Source organism: Thamnophis elegans, chromosome 15 (genome assembly GCF_009769535.1).
Source record: "Thamnophis elegans isolate rThaEle1 chromosome 15, rThaEle1.pri, whole genome shotgun sequence".
Taxonomy (NCBI): domain Eukaryota; kingdom Metazoa; phylum Chordata; class Lepidosauria; order Squamata; family Colubridae; genus Thamnophis; species Thamnophis elegans.
In genome coordinates this window covers 1,105,629-1,123,290 of record NC_045555.1, presented here as the reverse complement: position 1 = coordinate 1,123,290, position 17,662 = coordinate 1,105,629, and the positions used below count along the sequence as shown (strand labels likewise).

Genomic DNA, 17,662 nt, shown 5'->3' with positions numbered 1-17,662 from the left:
CGTCTTAGCCACTGAACCACCTAGCCATGACATCTCCTTCGATTGAAACTGCAAAGGGGCAAAACGAATATTTCGGAAATAATAATATTAATAATCCTCATTTTGATTTTTGCGGGGCATTCAACTGCCTAAAACATTCCCGGAAGGTGGAATCCAAGTGAAGAAGGGGCTCGTCTACCCTTTTCGCAGCTCCATCAGCACCGAAGGAGGAGGGCGGAGAGGCGTGGCGGGCCCTCCTCTCGCGAGAGTCCCCGAGATTTCGCGAGAGGACAGCCCCTGCCGTCGCTGTGGAGACGAAGCTCCTCGCTGCACCGGGGAGGCTCGGATGGCGAGTCGCCGCCGCCGCCGGCGCTTGGCCGGCCCGAAGCGGCTCCAAAACGGGGCACCTCGACGAGAAAAGCCGCCTCCGCCGGAGCTCCCAGCTGAGCCGGCCACGCTGACGGTCGCCAAAACCCGCAAAGGCCGCGCAGTGGTGCTGCTCCCAGCGGAGCAAGTGAGCGTGGGCGGGGCCATGCAAATGAGAGGGGCGGGTGCCATGCAAATACACTTAAGGGGCGTGGCCTAGCATTTGTTTAGAAGCTGCTGTTTGAATGGCAGATCGTTGTGGGTGGATCTTTGGGGGGCTCCTCCCCTTTTTTGGGGGGGATATTTGTGTCTTTTCCCCACTGGATCCCCCCCCCTCCTCTGCCACCCCAAAAACGAAATAACAGTACAGGCAACCTCGACTTACACAATTGAGCCCAAAAATTCCCATTAACGGTTGTTAAGTGAATTTTGCCCCATTTTACGTCCATGGTTGTTAAGTGAATCGCTGCCCTTTTTTCAGTTAGCAACGAGGGTTTCTTAAGTGAATGCGGCTGCTTATTGGGAAGGTCGCAAAACGGGATCAGCTGGACCCCGAGATACCGCGACCGTCATAAGTATGAATCAGTCAGCAAGGGTCCCAATTTTGATCGTGTGACCACAGGGGTGCGCAGCAGTCGTAAGAGTGAAAAATGTTTCCAAAGCCACTTGTTTTCAGGGTTGTCGTGGCTTTGGTCGCTAAATCGTCGTAAGTCGGGGATTGCCCGTAACAACTCCGTGGCTTGTTCTGTGTTTTTTTCCCTCTCTCTCTTTCTCTCTCCAGACTCTGACCTTCACGGGCAAATGCCGCCTGACGTGCCTGCATGGATCCGTGCAGGTTTTGGGGTTCACCATCGCTGCAGGCCAGCCCCCTTACGACCTCTACTCCCCCCACACCTACTGCGCCCTCACCATCGAAGCTGCCGCCGGCATCCAGGACCCGGAAAAATCAGAGAAGGAGGTGAAACTGGAGGCCAAGGCCCTCCTGCGAGCACACTTTGTACCCCAGGGTAAGGAGTGGGAGGTGACCGGGCACGTTTTAATTCTGTATATTCATATCCCACCGTTATTGGGTTGAGAAATAACTCAAGGTGGAGACTGTAGCCGACGTACCTTCCTTCCTTCCTTCCTCCTGTTTGCCATGTAACAACGACCCTGCGTGGTTGGGCTGGGCTGAAAGAGAGGGACTGTGGTGTAAAGATACCCAGCTGCCTTTCATGCCTAAGGAGGAACTAGAACTCCCAATCCCCTGGTCATTGGCCCAGAGACACCCAGCTGGCCTAAGGAGGACCTAGAATTCCCAATCTCCTGGTCATTGGCCCAAAAACACACAGCTGCATTTCATGCCTAAGGAGGAACTAGAACTCCCAATCTCCTGGTCATTGGCCCAGAGACACCCAGCTCCCTTTCATGCCTAAGGAGGAACTAGAACTCCCAATCTCCTGTTGATTGGTTCAAAGACACCCAGCTGGCTTTCATGCCTAAGGAGGAACTAGAACTCCCAATCTCCTGTTGATTGATTCAAAGACACCCAGCTGGCTTTCATGCCTAAGGAGGAACTAGAACTCCCAATCTCCTGGTCATTGGCCCAGAGATATCCAGCTCCCTTTCATGCCTAAGGAGGAACTAGAACTCCCAATCTCCTGGTCATTGGCCCAGAGACATCCAGCTCCCTTTCATGCCTAAGGAGGAACTAGAACTCCCAATCTCCTGGTCACTGGCCCAAAGACACCCAGCTGCATTTCATGCCTAAGGAGGAACTAGAACTCCCAATCTCCTGGTCATTGGCCCAGAGACACCCAGCTCCCTTTCATGCCTAAGGAGGAACTAGAACTCCCAATCTCCTGGTCATTGGCCCAGAGACATCCAGCTCCCTTTCATGCCTAAGGAGGAACTAGAACTCCCAATCTCCTGGTCATTGGCCCAAAGACACTCAGCTGCCTTTCATGCCTAAGTTTCAAGTTTAATTTTATTTATAGGCCGCCCAATCCCGGAGGACTCCGGGCGGCTTACAGAGAGGGGAAAGAAAATAAAATAAAAAATAAAATAGACAAGTTAAAAAAACAACACAGATACTAGAACTCCCAGTCTCCTGGTCATTGGCCCAAAGACACCCAGCTGCCTTTCATGCCTAAGGAGGAACTAGAACTCCCAATCTCCTGGTCATTGGCCCAGAGACACCCAGCTCCCTTTCATGCCTAAGGAGGAACTAGAACTCCCAATCTCCTGGTCATTGGCCCAAAGACACCCAGCTGCCTTTCATGCCTAAGGAGGAACTAGAACTCCCAATCTCCTGGTCATTGGCCCAGAGACACCCAGCTCCCTTTCATGCCTAAGGAGGAACTAGAACTCCCAATCTCCTGGTCATTGGCCCAAAGACACTCATCTGCCTTTCATGCCTAAGTTTCAAGTTTAATTTTATTTATAGGCCGCCCAATCCCGGAGGACTCCGGGCGGCTTACAGAGAGGGGAAAGAAAGTAAAATAAAATAAAAAATAAAATAGACAAGTTAAAAAAACAACACAGATACTAGAACTCCCAGTCTCCTGGTCATTGGCCCAGAGACACCCAGCTGCCTTTCATGCCTAAGGAGGAACTAGAACTCACCCTCTCCTGGTTTCTAGCCTTCGTCTCAACCACTAGACCCAACTAGTCTACCTACATATCTGACCCTCTCTCTCCCTATCGTATGGGGAGATAGGCAGCGAATGAATTTAAGAAGCCGGTGACGCCCGCGGGCTTCCTCCTTTCTCTTCCAGAGGCCAGGGGACGGCTGCTCAGAAGCTTTCGTCCGGGCTGCTCCATTTTTTTGCTGGAACCGCTGGAGACGCCGGAGACCAAGTTCATTCTCAGCCACTCGGAGTTCGCCCAGATCTTCAGAGCGAAAGTGAGTCCCGTGGCTGCCTAAAAGCACGGGCAGCATTTGGCCCTTAGCAGCCCACCATTGAAACCATCGCCGCGTTTTTTTTAGCGATTTTCGAATGGTCGCTTGAAACGAAGACCACTGAACAATTTGAAGAAGCTTCTTGGATGAGAGGCAAGGCGTTTTCTAAAAAGGAGAAGAAGAAAGTTCAGTTGCCTTTTGGGGAAAAAACACCTTTGGTTTTTATATATGCGGCTGTAGAAATTGATAAATAAATGAATGGAGAAAGGGAGAGGAAAGAAAGAAAGGAAAGAGAGAGAGAGAAAGAAAAGGAAAGAGAGAGGGAAAAGAAAGAAAAAAGGAAGGAAGAGGGAAAGAAAAAAATGAGAAATAAAAAGAAAGGAAAGAAAAAGGGAAAGAAAGAGAGAAGGAAGGAAGGAAAGGAAGGAGAGAAAGAAGGAGGGAAGAAAGAAAGGAAAGAGAGAGAAAGAAAAGGAGAGAGGGAAAAGAAAGAAAAAAGGAAGGAAGAGGGAAAGAAAAAATAGAGAAATAAAAAGAAAGGAAAGAAAGAAAAAGGGAAAGAAAGAGAGAAGGAAGGAAGAAAAGGAAAGAGGGAAAGAAGGAGGAAAGAAAGAAAGGAAAGAGAAAGAAAAGGAAAGAGGGAAAAGAAAGAAAAAGGAAGGAAGGAAGAGGGAAAGAAAAGAATGAGAGAGAAATAAAAAAGAAAGGAAAGAAAAAGGGAAAGAGAAGGAAAGAAGAAAAGGAAAGAGGGAAATAAAAGGGAAGGAAGGAGAGAGAGGGGGAAAGAAAAGAGAAAGAGATAGATAGATAAAGAGATAGATATTGTATCTGGAGTGACCATTGCTCTGTGCAGAAGAGTGAAACCTTCTCTGATCTTTGCCTCCGAGTCCCTTTCGCCTCCCCCTCCTCCCCTTTTGGCTAACCCCCCTCCTCCCCTCCTTTCCTCTCCAGAAGCAGGAGGCTTCCCCCGTCCTCCCAGAAGATCCAGTCCTGGCATCTGCCGGCCTTGAGCTTTTGGGGCCTGGCAGCGGCCTGCTGGCATCCCAAAGCATGCGCTCGGCCATCGGGGAGCTGCTCCACGCTTGCCAGGGTGAGTAGCTGAGGGAGAGGGCTTGGGTTTTTCTCTTTGGAAATAGCCCTTTCAGGATAAAGCAGAGGAAGGAAGGGAGGGGAATTAAGAGTAGGAGAGAAGGTAAGAAAGAGGAGAAGGGAGGAGGAGGAGAAGAGAAAGAGGGGAAGAAGAAAGGAGGAAGAATGAGGAGGGAAAGGAAGAAAGGGTGAAGCAGAGGAGGGAAGGGAGGGGAATTAAGAGTAGGAGAGAAGGTAAGAAAGAGGAGAAGGGAGGAGGAGGAGAGGAGAAAGAGGGGAAGAAGAAAGGAAGAATGAGAAGGGAAAGGAAGAAAGGGTGAAGCAGAGGAAGGAAGGGAGGGGAATTAAAGAGTAGGAGAGAAGGTAAGAAAGAGGAGAAGGGAGGAGGAGGAGAGGAGAAAGAGGGGAAGAAGAAAGGAAGAATGAGGAGGGAAAGGAAGAAAGGGTGAAGCAGAGAAAGGAAGGGTGGGGAATTAAAAGAGTAGGAGAGAAGGTAAGAAAGAGGAGAAGGGAGGAGGAGAGGGGAAGAAGAAAGAAGGAAGGAGAGGAGGAAGGAAGAAGGTAGAGAAGGGAGGTTGAGAAGGTGGAAGGAGTAAGGTTGTTGCAAAATAAGGCAGGCGGAAGAAAGTGACCCAAAATGTATTTTATATATGTGTGTGTGTGTGTGTAAAAACAAGTATAGACACTATGATGAATAGACAAAGGTTAAATAGCAGTTATAAGAATGTACAGTATATCTATGAATGAATTTGGGGAAAAAAGGGTGGGGGAGAAACAGCCCTTTCTCTTGTGGGGAGGGGGTCTTCTCCTCTGAATATTTTTTGATCAGTTGATCAAAATGCAAAACAGAGAAACACAAAAGCAAATAAGAGGAAAACAGGAGCGAAAAAAAAGAAAGAAAGAGGAAAAAGTGCAGGGGAAACGTTGACTTCCACACTTCTGGTGGTGCTTTCCCCGGTTTCGGTCGTAAGTCGAGGACTCCCTGTGCTCCGGATTCTCGGATCTTCACCCCACCCCACCCCCCCCAAAATCTCATCTCAGTGGTTCTTTGCTTTTTCAGTGGAAGACGAAGGCTGCCCGGTTATCTTAGTTTGCGGCCCGAAAAGCATCGGAAAGTCAACGTTCAACAGATACCTGATGAACCTTTTACTCAACCGGTGAGTGGTGGTTTCTTCCCCTCCTCTCGGGCTCCCTTCACCTTCCTCTGTTCTTCTGTATTTTTCTTGAATTATTCCTGGACTGTTTCTCTTTTTTCTCTCTCTCTCTCTCTCTTTAAACTCCAGCCTTCCCTGCCTCGAATACTTGGAGTGCGATTTGGGGCAGCCGGAGTTCACCCCACCGGGCTGCATTTCCCTGGTGAACGTGCGGGAACCCTTGTTGGGTAGGTGTGCCTTGCAAGGTGTTTTTTTTTTTGTTTTTAAAAAGAAACTTTAAAAAAAAAAACCCCAGTTGTGAAAAAGTGGAGAGAAAAAAAAACACCCTGAGGAACTTTTGACATTAGGCTTAGCAAAATAATCACCCCACGGCCGTCCACAGGTGGCTCTCAACTTCTTAAGACCAGAGGGGGATCCAGAAAGAAAGGGATGGATGGATGGATGGATAGATAGGAGAAAAATGGATAGATGGGTGGAGATGGATGGATGGATGGATGGATGGATGGATGGATGGATGGATGGATGGATAGATAGATAGATAGATAGATAGATAGATAGATAGATAGATAGATAGATAGATAGATGATAGACAGACAGAAATAAATGGATGGATGGATAGAGATAGATAGAGATGGATGGATGGATGGGTGGGAGATAGGTAGGTAGGTAGGTAGGTAGGTAGGTAGATAGATAGAAATGGATGGATGGATAGAGATAGATAGATAAAGAAAGATGGATGGATGGATGGATAGATAGATAGATGATAGATAGACAGGAGATAGATGGATAAATGGGTGGAGATACAGAGAGATAGAGATGATGGATGGATGGATGGATGGATGGATGGATGGATGGATAGATAGAAATGGATGGATGGATGGAGATAGATAGATAGATAGATAGGAGATAGATGGATAGATAGATAGATAGATAGATAGATAGATAGATAGAAAGAAATGGATGGATGGATGGATGGATGGATGGATGGATAGATAGATAGGAGATAGATGGATAAATGGGTGGAGATAGAGGGAGATAGAGGTAGAGATGATAGATAGATGGACAGACAGACTGACAGAAAGAAAGAAATGGATGGATGGATAGAGATAGATAAAGAGATGGATGGATAGATAGGAGATAGATGTATAGATGGGTAGAGATAGATGGATAGAAAGAGATGGATGGATGGATAGGAGATAAATGGATAAATAGGTGATGGATAGATGGGTGGATAGGTAGGAATTGGATGGATGGATAGATAGATGGAGAGATGGGTGGAGAGAGAGAAAGAGAGAGAGAGAGAGATGAACGTCACCTGATTTCACAAACTTTGGTACCACAGTTAAGGAAATCACTGCCCTTGTTAAGGGACCATCTCCCTGCTGGCTTCCGACAAGCCAAATCAACGCAGGAAGCCAGATCCTCTTAACAACTGCCGGATTCACTTAACGGCCGCATTCGCTCCACTGAAAAGTCACGAAACGGGACAAGGCTCAACTACGGCCTCGCTTAGCAACGGGAGCACTGGGGCAAAATATTTAGGATGACGATCCTCGGACCGCTGCAACTTTCGGCCCCGGCGCCCTCTTCCCGCTCCAGGCCCCCCGTTCGCCCACCAGCGGCCCCCTCGCAAAATGGCCTACTACGGGGACGCCTCTTGCGAGCACGACACGGAGCGGTACCTCGACACGCTGAAATACGTCTTCGGAGGCTACGAGAGAGACATCCCTCTGCTGGTCAACACCATGGGATGGGTGAAAGGTAGGGAATGTCAGCGTTCCAAGTATCATGTAGAATTAAATCAGAGTCGAAGGCAAAACGATCCTTAAAGTTCCAATTTAATAAAGCAGACATCTTAGCACATCTGTGGAATCCCAATTCTGGAAATGACATCAGAATTCCACCCAGTTAAAAGTTCATGATCTTGTCCCACAATCCATCACATGGTCCAATCTTCTTCTTCCATGCTGGCAGGTGGGGCAGCCTTCCAGAGGGTCATGGGTTGCCCCCCCCCCTCTTTGGACGATGCTTTGTAGCTGCCTTAAGGAAGTTCAAAACGTCCTTAAAGACCCATCTCATCCTGGGCACCCTTTTCTTTTTTAACTCTTACCATCGGGCAGCCGGTACCGGAGGATAAACACCAAGGACAGATTGGCTGAGAAACAGCTTCTGTCCCAGAGCAGTAACTACCGTATTTTTCAGACTACAAGGCGCACCAAGATTTTGAAGGGTGCTTCAAAATTAGATCAGTGCTGGAGTAACCGTACGGTAATCATTAACACCACTAGCGATGCTGTTACCTAGGTGGGTCATGAAAACCACTGTCAGCACCAAGGACCCTACCCTCCTCCTCCTCCTCTTCTTCCTCCTCTTCTTCCTCCTCCTCTTCTTCCTCCTCCTCTTCTTCTTCTTCCTCCTCCTCTTCCTCCTCCTCCTCTTCCTCCTCCTCCTCCTCTTCTTCCTCCTCCTCTTCTTCTTCCTCTTCCTCCTCTTCTCCCTCATCCTCCTCTTCTTCCTCATCCTCCTCTTCTTCCTCCTCTTCCTCCCCTTCCGCCTCCTCCTCTTCCTCCCCTTCTTCCTCCTCTACCTCTTCTTCCTTCTCCTCTTCTTCCTCCTTCTTCCTCCTCTTCTTCGTCCTCTTCTTCCTCATCCCCCTCTTCTTCCTCCTCTTCTTCCTCCTCTTTCTCCCCTTCTTCCTCCTCCTCTTCCTCCTCCTCCTCTTCCTTTTCTTCCTCCTCTTCTTCCCCCCTCCTCCTCTTCTTCCTCCTCCTCTTCATCCTCCTCCTCTTCTTCCTCCTCTTCTTCCTCTCCCTCCTCCTCTTCCACCTCATCCCCCTCTTCTTCCTTCTCTTCTTCTTCCTCTTCCTCCCCTTCTTCCTCCTCCTCTTCCTCCTCCTCCTCTTCCTTTTCTTCCTCCTCTTCTTCCCCCCTCCTCCCCTTCTTCCTCCTCCTCTTCTTCCTCCTCTTCCTCCTCCTCCTCTTCTTCTTCCCCCCTCCTCCTCCTCCTCTTCCTCCTCCTTCTCTTCTTTCTCCTTCTCCTCCTCCCTCCTCCTTCTCCTCCTCTTTCTTGTCCTCCTCCTTCTAGCACTGATGATGATGCCTAGTCGGGTCACGAAAGGCCCGTAAGAAAACCACCGACCTCAGAGAGAACCAAAAGCAATAGCAATAGCAATAGCAATAGCAGTTAGACTTATATACCGCTTCATAGGGCTTTCAGCCCTCTCTAAGCGGTTTACAGAGAGTCAGCATATTGCCCCCAACAATCTGGGTCCTCATTTTACCCACCTCGGAAGGATGGAAGGCTGAGTCAACCCTGAGCCGGTGAGATTTGAACCGCTGACCTGCTGATCTAGCAGTAGCCTGCAGTGCTGCATTTAACCACTGCGCCACCTTGGCTCCCCCTCCCCACTTAAGTAACCTCTGCATTCTTCCCCCCCCCACTCCCTCCCCCCCCAAAAAGGTGCCGGCTTGCTGCTCCTGATCGACGTCATCCGCTCCCTGTCGCCCACCCACGTCGTCCAGCTCAGCGCCGAGGACTTCAAAGACCTCCCTCTGCTCTCCGCCGACTACATCCGCGGCACCCCCGGACTGCACACCTGGGGGAGACCCTCCCTCAAAAGGAAACACCCCGGAGGGACCCATGCTCCACAGCCGGGCCATCAGCTGCTGTGTGTCCAGGCCATATTTCCGGGCGCCGGGGTCCCTGGCGTAGGGTACGTCCCATCTTGGGAAAGACAGGAGGAAAAAAGGAAAAATAATTCAGATTATAAATAGGTTTTTCTTCCGGCTCCCCTGATCTCACCGGTTTTTTTGGCCTGATATTTTCCAGATTAAATTTATTGGGTAGAAAGTCCTCGGTTTACAGCCATCCGCTTAATGGCCCAAAAAACAACGGGCCCCAGAATTTCCAGCGTCGTAAGTGTGAGAAAAGCAGTCATAAATCCTTTACGGGGGGGCTGGAAATGACTTACGAACCGTTTTTCCACACTTAACGACCAGGGAAAGGCCGCTGCCCGTTGCGGTCGTAAGACGGGAACGCTCTGTCCTTGTCTCGCTGCCCCTCGAGGTGGAGAAACATTTCACCTTCTGCCTGGCACGCATCTAATGCGGGCTCTCCTCGACGTGCGACCGTTGGTTTAGCGATCGTTCCGAAGTTACGACGGCACTGAAAACAAGCGACTTAGGACTTTTTTTTTCACACTTATGGCCGTCGCAGCGTCCCCGTGGTCGCGTGATCCACATTCAGACGGCTCGGCCACTGACTCGTATATACGACCGTCGCAGTGTCCCCTTTTTGCGACCTTCGGGCGAGCCGAGAAGCCGGATTCGCTCCACAGCTTAGCAGCGGGGATTCCCTGCATAACAGTGGAAGAAAGTTGGGGGGGCGGGGAGAACTCGCTTAACAGGTGGCTGGGGAGGTGGCTCCGCTGGGGTCGTAAGTCGAGGACTACCCGTCGTTGATGTACCTCCGCTTCCGTCCTTGCAGGCGAGTGCACAGCAGTACCCTGAGGAATGTCACCATGGTGGGCTACCTGGGTCAGCTGCAGCCCCCCCACATGGAAGAGGCCGTCCCCCTGACCGGCCTGGTGCCCTATCAGGTGAGACCCCCCACCCACCCACCCACTCACCCACCCCCCTCCGGGCAGAATTGGCAGGCAGAGGGAATGGAGGGGGAACTCCTGGAAGAGTCCAATCAAGCGGAAGACAAAAAGGGCTTCTTTAGCTATCGCTCCATATGTAGCCCAGCCCTGATGGTGTCACCTGGCTGGGTCACGCAACGTCTTCTGCAAGGAAACTCCCAAGCTCAGAGAGTAGCGAGGGTCCCACGGTTCTCCCCTTCCTCCCTTTCCCTTCCCCTTCACTCCTTTCCCCTTTCTCCTCCTCTTCCCCCTCCTCTTCCTCCTTCTTTCCCTTGATTCTTTCTTTTTCCTTCTCTTCCTCCTCCTCCTCCTCTTCCTTCTTCTCCTCTTCCTTCTCCCTCCTCCTCCTTCCTTTTCTCCTCCTCCTCCTCCTCCTCCTCCTCCTCTCTGCAAACTCCATTCCTTTCCAGCCCTGATGATGTTCCCTAGTTGGGTCATGAAGCGTCTGCAAGGAAACCCCCAAACTCAGAAGGCACCGACACAACAGTCCTCCTCCTCTTCTCCTCCTCCTCCTTCCTGTTCCCCTTCCTCCTTTTCTTCTCCTTTTTTTTCCTCCCCTCCGTCTTCTTATCCTCCTTTTCCTCCTCCTCTTCTCCTTTTCCTCAGTTTCTTCTTCTCACTCTTCTTCTTTTCCTCCTCCTCCTCCCTGCAAACCCCATTCCTTTCCAGCCCTGATGATGTTCCCTAGTTGGGCCATGAAACGTCTGCAAGGAAACCCCCAAGCTCAGAGAGTAGCGAGGGTCCCACGATTCTCCCCTTCACTTCTTTCCCCTTTCTCCTCCTCTTCCCCCTCCTCTTCCTCCTTCTTTCCCTTCATTCCTTCTTTTTCCTTCTCTTCCTCCTCTTCCTTCTCCCTCTCCTCTTCCTTCTCCCTCCTCCTCCTTCCTTTCCTCCTCCTCCTCCTCCTCCTCCTCCTCCTCTCTGCAAACTCCATTCCTTTCCAGCCCTGATGATGTTCCCTAGTTGGGCCATGAAGCTCCCACTTCAACCCTCTTTTTATCCATATCCTTGTAGAAATTCCCTTTACCTGGTTAACCTCTGCCTAAAACTAAAATCCCTCCCTCCCTCCCTGCCTGCCTCTTCCTTCTTCCTGCCCTAAATTCAGATATTATTCTGGCTGCGGCCACAAACCTCGCGCTGGATGGCGTATTCTCCAAAAACCCGAATTGACGCACCCACCCTTCTGCTTTCCCCCCACCTCCCAGGTGCCCTTCGACGCCACCGCCCTCCGGGTGATCCACGTGGAAGTGGCCCCCACCCACATCCTGTGCTCCCTCAACGCCAGCTGGGTCGGCCTGTGCCGCCTGCCGGATCAGGTCCCTCCTCAAGCGGAGGGCCCCGTGGTGGTGTTGCCGCAGACGCCCCTCTGCGATTGCGTGGGCTTCGGTAAGCGGGCAGGGACGGTCGGCACGAGTCGATTCGGGGCTCGCGGCCTCAAGAATTTCGCTTCTTTTTTTTCCCCCCTTTTTAAAATCAATTTATCAAAAGCATAAAATATAAAGGGGGAAAAGCAAAGCCAGAAGAGAGGGAGGAGGGAAAGGATGTGAGCGCAACAGGACGAAAGAAAGGAAAAAAGGATTTTCTTTAGCACGGCAGAAGGGGAACAACACGACAACCGCAACTTGTTTCGCTTTTACACAAGAGAGTTCCGATCATCCAGTGAACCCTCCTCCTCCTCTCAAGCAGGAGAGGCCGGATGGTTTACACAAATCCTCCTTCAGTTTGTGACCGCTTCTTTGGGGCCCCCTTCAAAGTTTACAGTGGCGCTGAAGAAAGAGGCTTACGACCGGGTCCTCACACTTACAGCCCTCGCAGCGTCCACACACATAAATACACACGGCATGTATTTAAACGACGGTTGCAGATGCCCCGGGGGTGTGTGTGTCACGTGATTTGCAGCCTTTCCGACCGGTGAAATCAACAGACGGATTCGCTTAACGACCCACGATCCGTTTAACAACTTCAGGGATTTCCTTAGCGACCGTTCCAAAAAGCGGTGGCAGAATCAGGTGCTTGTAAGTGTCAGCAAAGTCCCTTTTTTCAGTGTCAAACAGTCGCTAAGTGAGTGGTCGTAACTTGAGGACTGCCCTGTAGTAATGGAGCAAGACACTTGGCACCCCCAAATCTCTCTTCTGCTGGTCATTTTCTCTTCTGCAGTGTTTCGATGCTCCGTGTTGGTTTTGTTTCGGTGTGAATTTATTCAACTTTCGGCGTTTTATTAGCAATGTTTCTAACTGCTGGCCGCAAAGAAATAAGGAATTATCCCGATAAATAAAACCTAAAAGATTTTAAAAAAATGCAAAATTTATTCTCTCCCAATTTTGTGGCGTTGTCCACTTCCTAGGTAACCTCCCTCCGCTGAAAATTTACATCTGCCAACTCCCTGCCTTGAACCCTGATTTTCCTTCTCTTTAGAGCATTTCTTTCGAAACTTTTAAGCCTTGTGAACTTCAACTCCCACAATCCCTCCCGGCTGGCTGGGGGGGGATTCTGGGAGTCGAAGTCCACAAGTCTTAAAATCACTGTAGTCGGATGCTTTTTTCTCTCTCTCTCTCTTTTTTATTTATTTAACACCCGTTTTGGATCGAACATTCATCCTTTGCTGACTAACCCAGAGGTCGAAAGCCGAAATTTAAAATTTCTTTTTTAAAACAGGAATTGTCCGAGGGGTCGACATGACCAACAAGCTTTACTACATCCTGACGCCGGTGGCTCCGGAGAACTTACGCCGGGTGAACTGTTTGCTGATCGGCAACATCGCCATCCCTAATTGCATCTTTCTGAACCAAGTAAGTGGACGCCGAGCCGCCTTAGATACATGTCGACAGGCAGCAAAGGGCTGGTCTCCTTTAATCCCTCTCGCTCCGCTTTCGTTATGCCCACTGGTCCTTTGCTGATCGGCAACATCGCCGTCCCCAATTACATCTTTCTGAACCGGGTAAGAGAACGCCGCCTTAGATACATTTCGACGGGCAGCAAAGAGCTGATCTCTTTTAATCCCCCTTGCAGCGTTTTATCTTACGCACGACGGGATGCTGCTCCTTGGCTGGCAGGTTTGAGCTCAAGCATCCAACGTGCTGCGCGGCCGCGCGGCCGCGCAGAAGATCAAAGCCAGGGTGTGCTCCTGTTTGTAAAAGGGGAACGGGAGGAGGAATTAGGAGGAGGCCCTGGATGGGAGCGTGTGGTCTTAGCACACGGAGGAGGAGAATGCGTAACGAAAGAGTTTCTAGTCCTCGTGACTGCAGTTAATAGCTGGAAAGTACAGGGAGGATCTTTGGCCTGCGGTCCCAAGCGCCGTCCTAACTTCCATCGCTGAGCAAAGAAGTTGTCGAGAGAGCTGTGCCCAATTTTACGGCCATTTTTTCCCTGCGGTGGTGAAGCAAGTCACTGTGGTCATTAAGTGAATCAATGCGGCCATTAAGCCATTGGGTTAGGATGTCTCTCCTTAGTTCTAGGTTGATTCTCTCTTTGACGGGTTTCCGTCTGTCGCTTCTCATCCTGCCTTCAAGGGCTTTGGAAAATAAATTGACCCCCCCGACTTCTTTGGAGCAGCCCCTCAAATAATGGATGGCTACTATCATGTTCTGTCGTTGACAACCGAGTTGGAAGGGACCTTGGAGGTCTTCTAGTCTGACCCCCTGCTCGAGCAGGAGACCTTATAACTTCTGGGTCAAACGGTTGTCCAGCTCTTGAAGCCTCCAGTGATGGAGCCTTTACAACTTCTGGAGGCAGGCTCTCCTATCCATCCATCTGTCTTTCTGTCATACATCTTATTTTATCTGAGAATCAGAATCCTAGTGCTGGAAGGGACCTTGGAGGTCTTCTAGTCCAACCCCCTGCTCAAGCAGAAGACCCTAGACTATTTCAATCAATCAATCAGAATAGAGCTGGAAGGGACCTTGGAGGTCTTCTAGTCCAACCCTCTGCTCCAGCAGGAGACCCTATACTATTTCAATCAATCAGAATAGAGCTGGAAGGGACCTTGGAGGTCTTCTAGTCCAACCCCCTGCTCAAGCAGAAGACCCTAGACTATTTCAATCAATCAATCAGAATAGAGCTGGAAGGGACCTTGGAGGTCTTCTAGTCCAACCCTCTGCTCAAGCAGAAGACCCTATACTATTTCAATCAATCAGAATAGAGCTGGAAGGGACCTCGGAGGTCTTCTAGTCCAACCCCCTGCTCAAGCAGAAGACCCTCTTCTATTTCAGTCAATCAGAATAGAACTGGAAGGGACCTCGGAGGTCTTCTAGTCCAACCCTCTGCTCCAGCAGAAGACCCTATACTATTTCAATCAATCAGAATAGAGCTGGAAGGGACCTTGGAGGTCTTCTAGTCCAACCCTCTGCTCCAGCAGGAGATCCTAGACCATCCCAGACAAACGGCTGTCCAGTCTCTTGTTGAAAGCCTCCAGTAATGGAGCACCCACAACCTCTGGAAGGAAGCTGTTCCCTCCATCCGTCTGTCATGTATTTTATCTATTTTAGAACCTAGAATCACAGAGCAGGAAGGGACCTTGGAGGCCTTCTAGTCCAGCCCCTTGCGCAAGCTGGGGAACCCTCTCCCATCCCAGAGAAATGGCTGTCCTGTCTCCTCCAGTGATGGAGCAGCCACAACTTCCAGTGGCAAGTTGTTCCACTGGTTAATTGTCCTCACTGTCGGGAAACTCCTCCTTAAATTCCAGGTCGCTTCTCTCCTGGATGAGTTCCCGTTCTTAACAGTTCATCCCACGGAGATGATCAGTAGCCTTGGGGACAAACTGACCCCTAGCATCCCACACCACCCCTTCCCTGCCAGACAAGGGGGTCTCCAAGGGTCCAAAGCAGCATTTGGTAATCCGCCTCCTGGATTTCCATCGTCTCGAAGAATCTCCTTACGACCAGCGTCCCCATAACAGCGTCTTCTGCTCCATTCTCTCCATCCCCTTGTCTTTAGGCCAGGACCGACGGGGAGATCCCCTACGTCACCTCCGATTACAACTACGAAGTCTCCGGGGCCGGGAAATTAAAAATCAAGAAGCACCTTCAAAGGCGAGAGCACCGTGGCCTCTGAATTCCTCCTTCGGAAGGATTCCTCTCCGGGACCCAGCGGACTTTCTGTCATGCCAGCCGGCGTGGCGCCTCCCCTCGGCGGAATTTGCACCCTCCCCCCTTCTCCGATTAGCCGGGTTTTTTTTAAAATCACAATATTCAAATTAAAACATTTTATACAAAACCTGGCAGGTATCTGACTCTCCCCGTCAGCTTTGAGCAACGTTGGAAGGCGATGAAATCAAGGTTGAAAAACTTTTTAAAAGTATTTTTAAAGTTTTTTTAAAAAGTATTTTGTATTTTTCTAAAAAAGTATTTTTTATTTTTCTAAAAAAAGTATTTTATTATTCTAAACAAGTATTTTTTATTTTTCTAAAAATGTATTTTTTATTTTTCTAAAAAGTATTTTTTATTTTTTTAAGTATTTTTTATTTTTCTAAAAAAGTTTTATTTTTCTAAAAAGTATTTTTTATTTTTTTTAAAAAAGTATGTTTCATTTTTTTAAAGGTATTTTTTAATCTAAAAAAAAAGTTAAAACACAAAACTCCAGAAAAAGTTTTTTACAGAAGCAAAAAAAAAAACCCAGAGGTTTAAAAAATGTGCATTTAAAAAGGACACAAGTACATATACACATATTATACCCCCCTCCCCAGTCCTCGACTAAATGACAACATTGGAGCCCAAACTTTACGTTATTAAGCGAGACATTCGTAGTTTCCCCTATCTTGCAACCATTCTTGTCACCGTTGCTAAGTGAATCGCCACAATTGTCAAATGAGTAACGGGGTTGTTAAGTGAATCTTGTCCCCCAACCACCCACTGAGCTTGCTTTGTCAGAAGGTCGTGACCCTGGGACACTGCCACCGTCATAAGTACAAGTCAAGTTGCCAAGTATCCGAATTCTGACCACGGCGATGGTACAACGGATGTAAGTGTGAAAAATGCTTTTTCATCCATCGCTTCTTTCAGTGTTGAAAAGACAAGATTAAAACTTTGCAACCCTCTTTTTAAACAATCTATTGTTGCATTTTATTGGAGATTGAAAAAATCTTCACCTCTGAGCTGGGGAAGGATTTAAAATATTTAAAATAGCCAGGGGGAAGGATTTAAAAAAATAAAATCTCTCTTTTATTTTATTTAGCAACGTCCAAATCACCTTTAAATGGTTTTAATTTGCTATAATCCGACTTTTGGGGTCTGTTCCAATTGTAAGTGAGACACTTTTTTAGCCTACCTTGATGCACCTAGTCCTCGATTTAACAACTGTTTGTTTAGCGACGGATTGAAGTTACAATCGGTCACTAAACAATAAAGTTAAAAACAAAGTTAAAAACAATGAAGTTGAAAACAATAAAGTTAAGAACAAGTTAAAAACAATGAAGTTAAAAACAATAAAGTTAAAAACAAAGTTAAAAACAATAAAGTTAAAAACAATAAAGTTAAAAACAAGTTAAAAACAATAAAGTTAAAAACAATAAAGTTAAAAACAATAAAGTTAAAAACAATGAAGTTAAAAACAATGAAGTTGAAAACAATAAAGTTAAAAACAATAAAGTTGAAAACAATGAAGTTGAAAACAATGAAGTTGAAAACAATAAAGTTAAAAACAATAAAGTTAAAAACAATAAAGTTAAAAACAAGTTAAAAACAATGAAGTTAAAAACAATAAAGTTAAAAAGGGACTTAACAACCAATCCTCGCCTTTAGGACCCTTCTTCAAACGGTCATAATTCAGACGCTGAACACCCTGGCATGAATTTACACTGGTTGCAACATCCCGAGGTTGTGTGATCGCGGGGGTGGGACCCAATTCGCTTAACAACCAGGCGATCCACTTAACAACCTGCGATTTACATGGCCGCCAGAGCGAGAAAGAGTCCTCAGAACTGAGCGCGATTCCTTTCACCACCTCGCTTAGCGACAAAAGGTCCCGATTGTTGTGGGGGGGGCTTGTGTTTTTGAACCCCACGGCGCAATCGGGGTGCGGAGAGATGCGTGAGGGGGGGTTATTGCACCCCAAAAGAGAGAAGGGTAACCCCTCTTTTGGCGGGGTTCCAAGGAGGGCGGCCGAGTGTGAATTGCAGCCGAGACAATTTGCACTTTTTTCCCCTTGTGCGGCCGCTCAGTTGTGTTTGTTAAGGAGGCCGCCGCGGGGTTGTGGGTTGGGTGCGCGATGCCCGAAAACAATAGCGCCACGCTGGGTGCTTTTTTCCAAATGTAATAATCCCTTTTATTCTCTCCATCATCGGAAAAAGGGATTATGTCCAGCGGCTGGCCGGCCGTCTGGCCCGAAGTTAAGACAACAAAAATTAAGCAGAAACAGCAAAAATGTGAGGTTGAAAATGAGCCAGATCTGGAGAAATTAATCCCAGGAGGAATTCCTGGGGCTGGAGGGGCTGCGCAACATCCCCCCCCTTGTTCCTCTGGGTCACGTGACACCCCTCCCACCCCCCCAGCCTCATTCCTTTGGAGGGGGGGGGAAACTATACGGATAGCCCATCTATCGCCTCTCCTGGTGATTGGCCC

The 17,662-nt window shown here is 48.6% G+C and overlaps 1 protein-coding gene across 1 annotated transcript; it reads left to right on the top strand.

Moving 5' to 3' along the window:
• Nucleotides 1–234: 234 nt before the first annotated feature.
• On the top strand, nt 235–15,320 carry NOL9 (nucleolar protein 9). Its single transcript, XM_032232298.1, has 12 exons — nt 235–493; nt 1,127–1,352; nt 3,102–3,229; nt 4,178–4,316; nt 5,376–5,472; nt 5,599–5,696; nt 7,069–7,230; nt 8,930–9,182; nt 9,956–10,067; nt 11,315–11,495; nt 12,765–12,898; nt 15,042–15,320. The coding sequence occupies exons 1-12, from the start codon at nt 326–328 to the stop codon at nt 15,156–15,158; spliced, it is 1,815 nt and encodes a 604-aa protein (XP_032088189.1). The 5' UTR covers nt 235–325; the 3' UTR covers nt 15,159–15,320.
• Nucleotides 15,321–17,662: the final 2,342 nt, after the last annotated feature.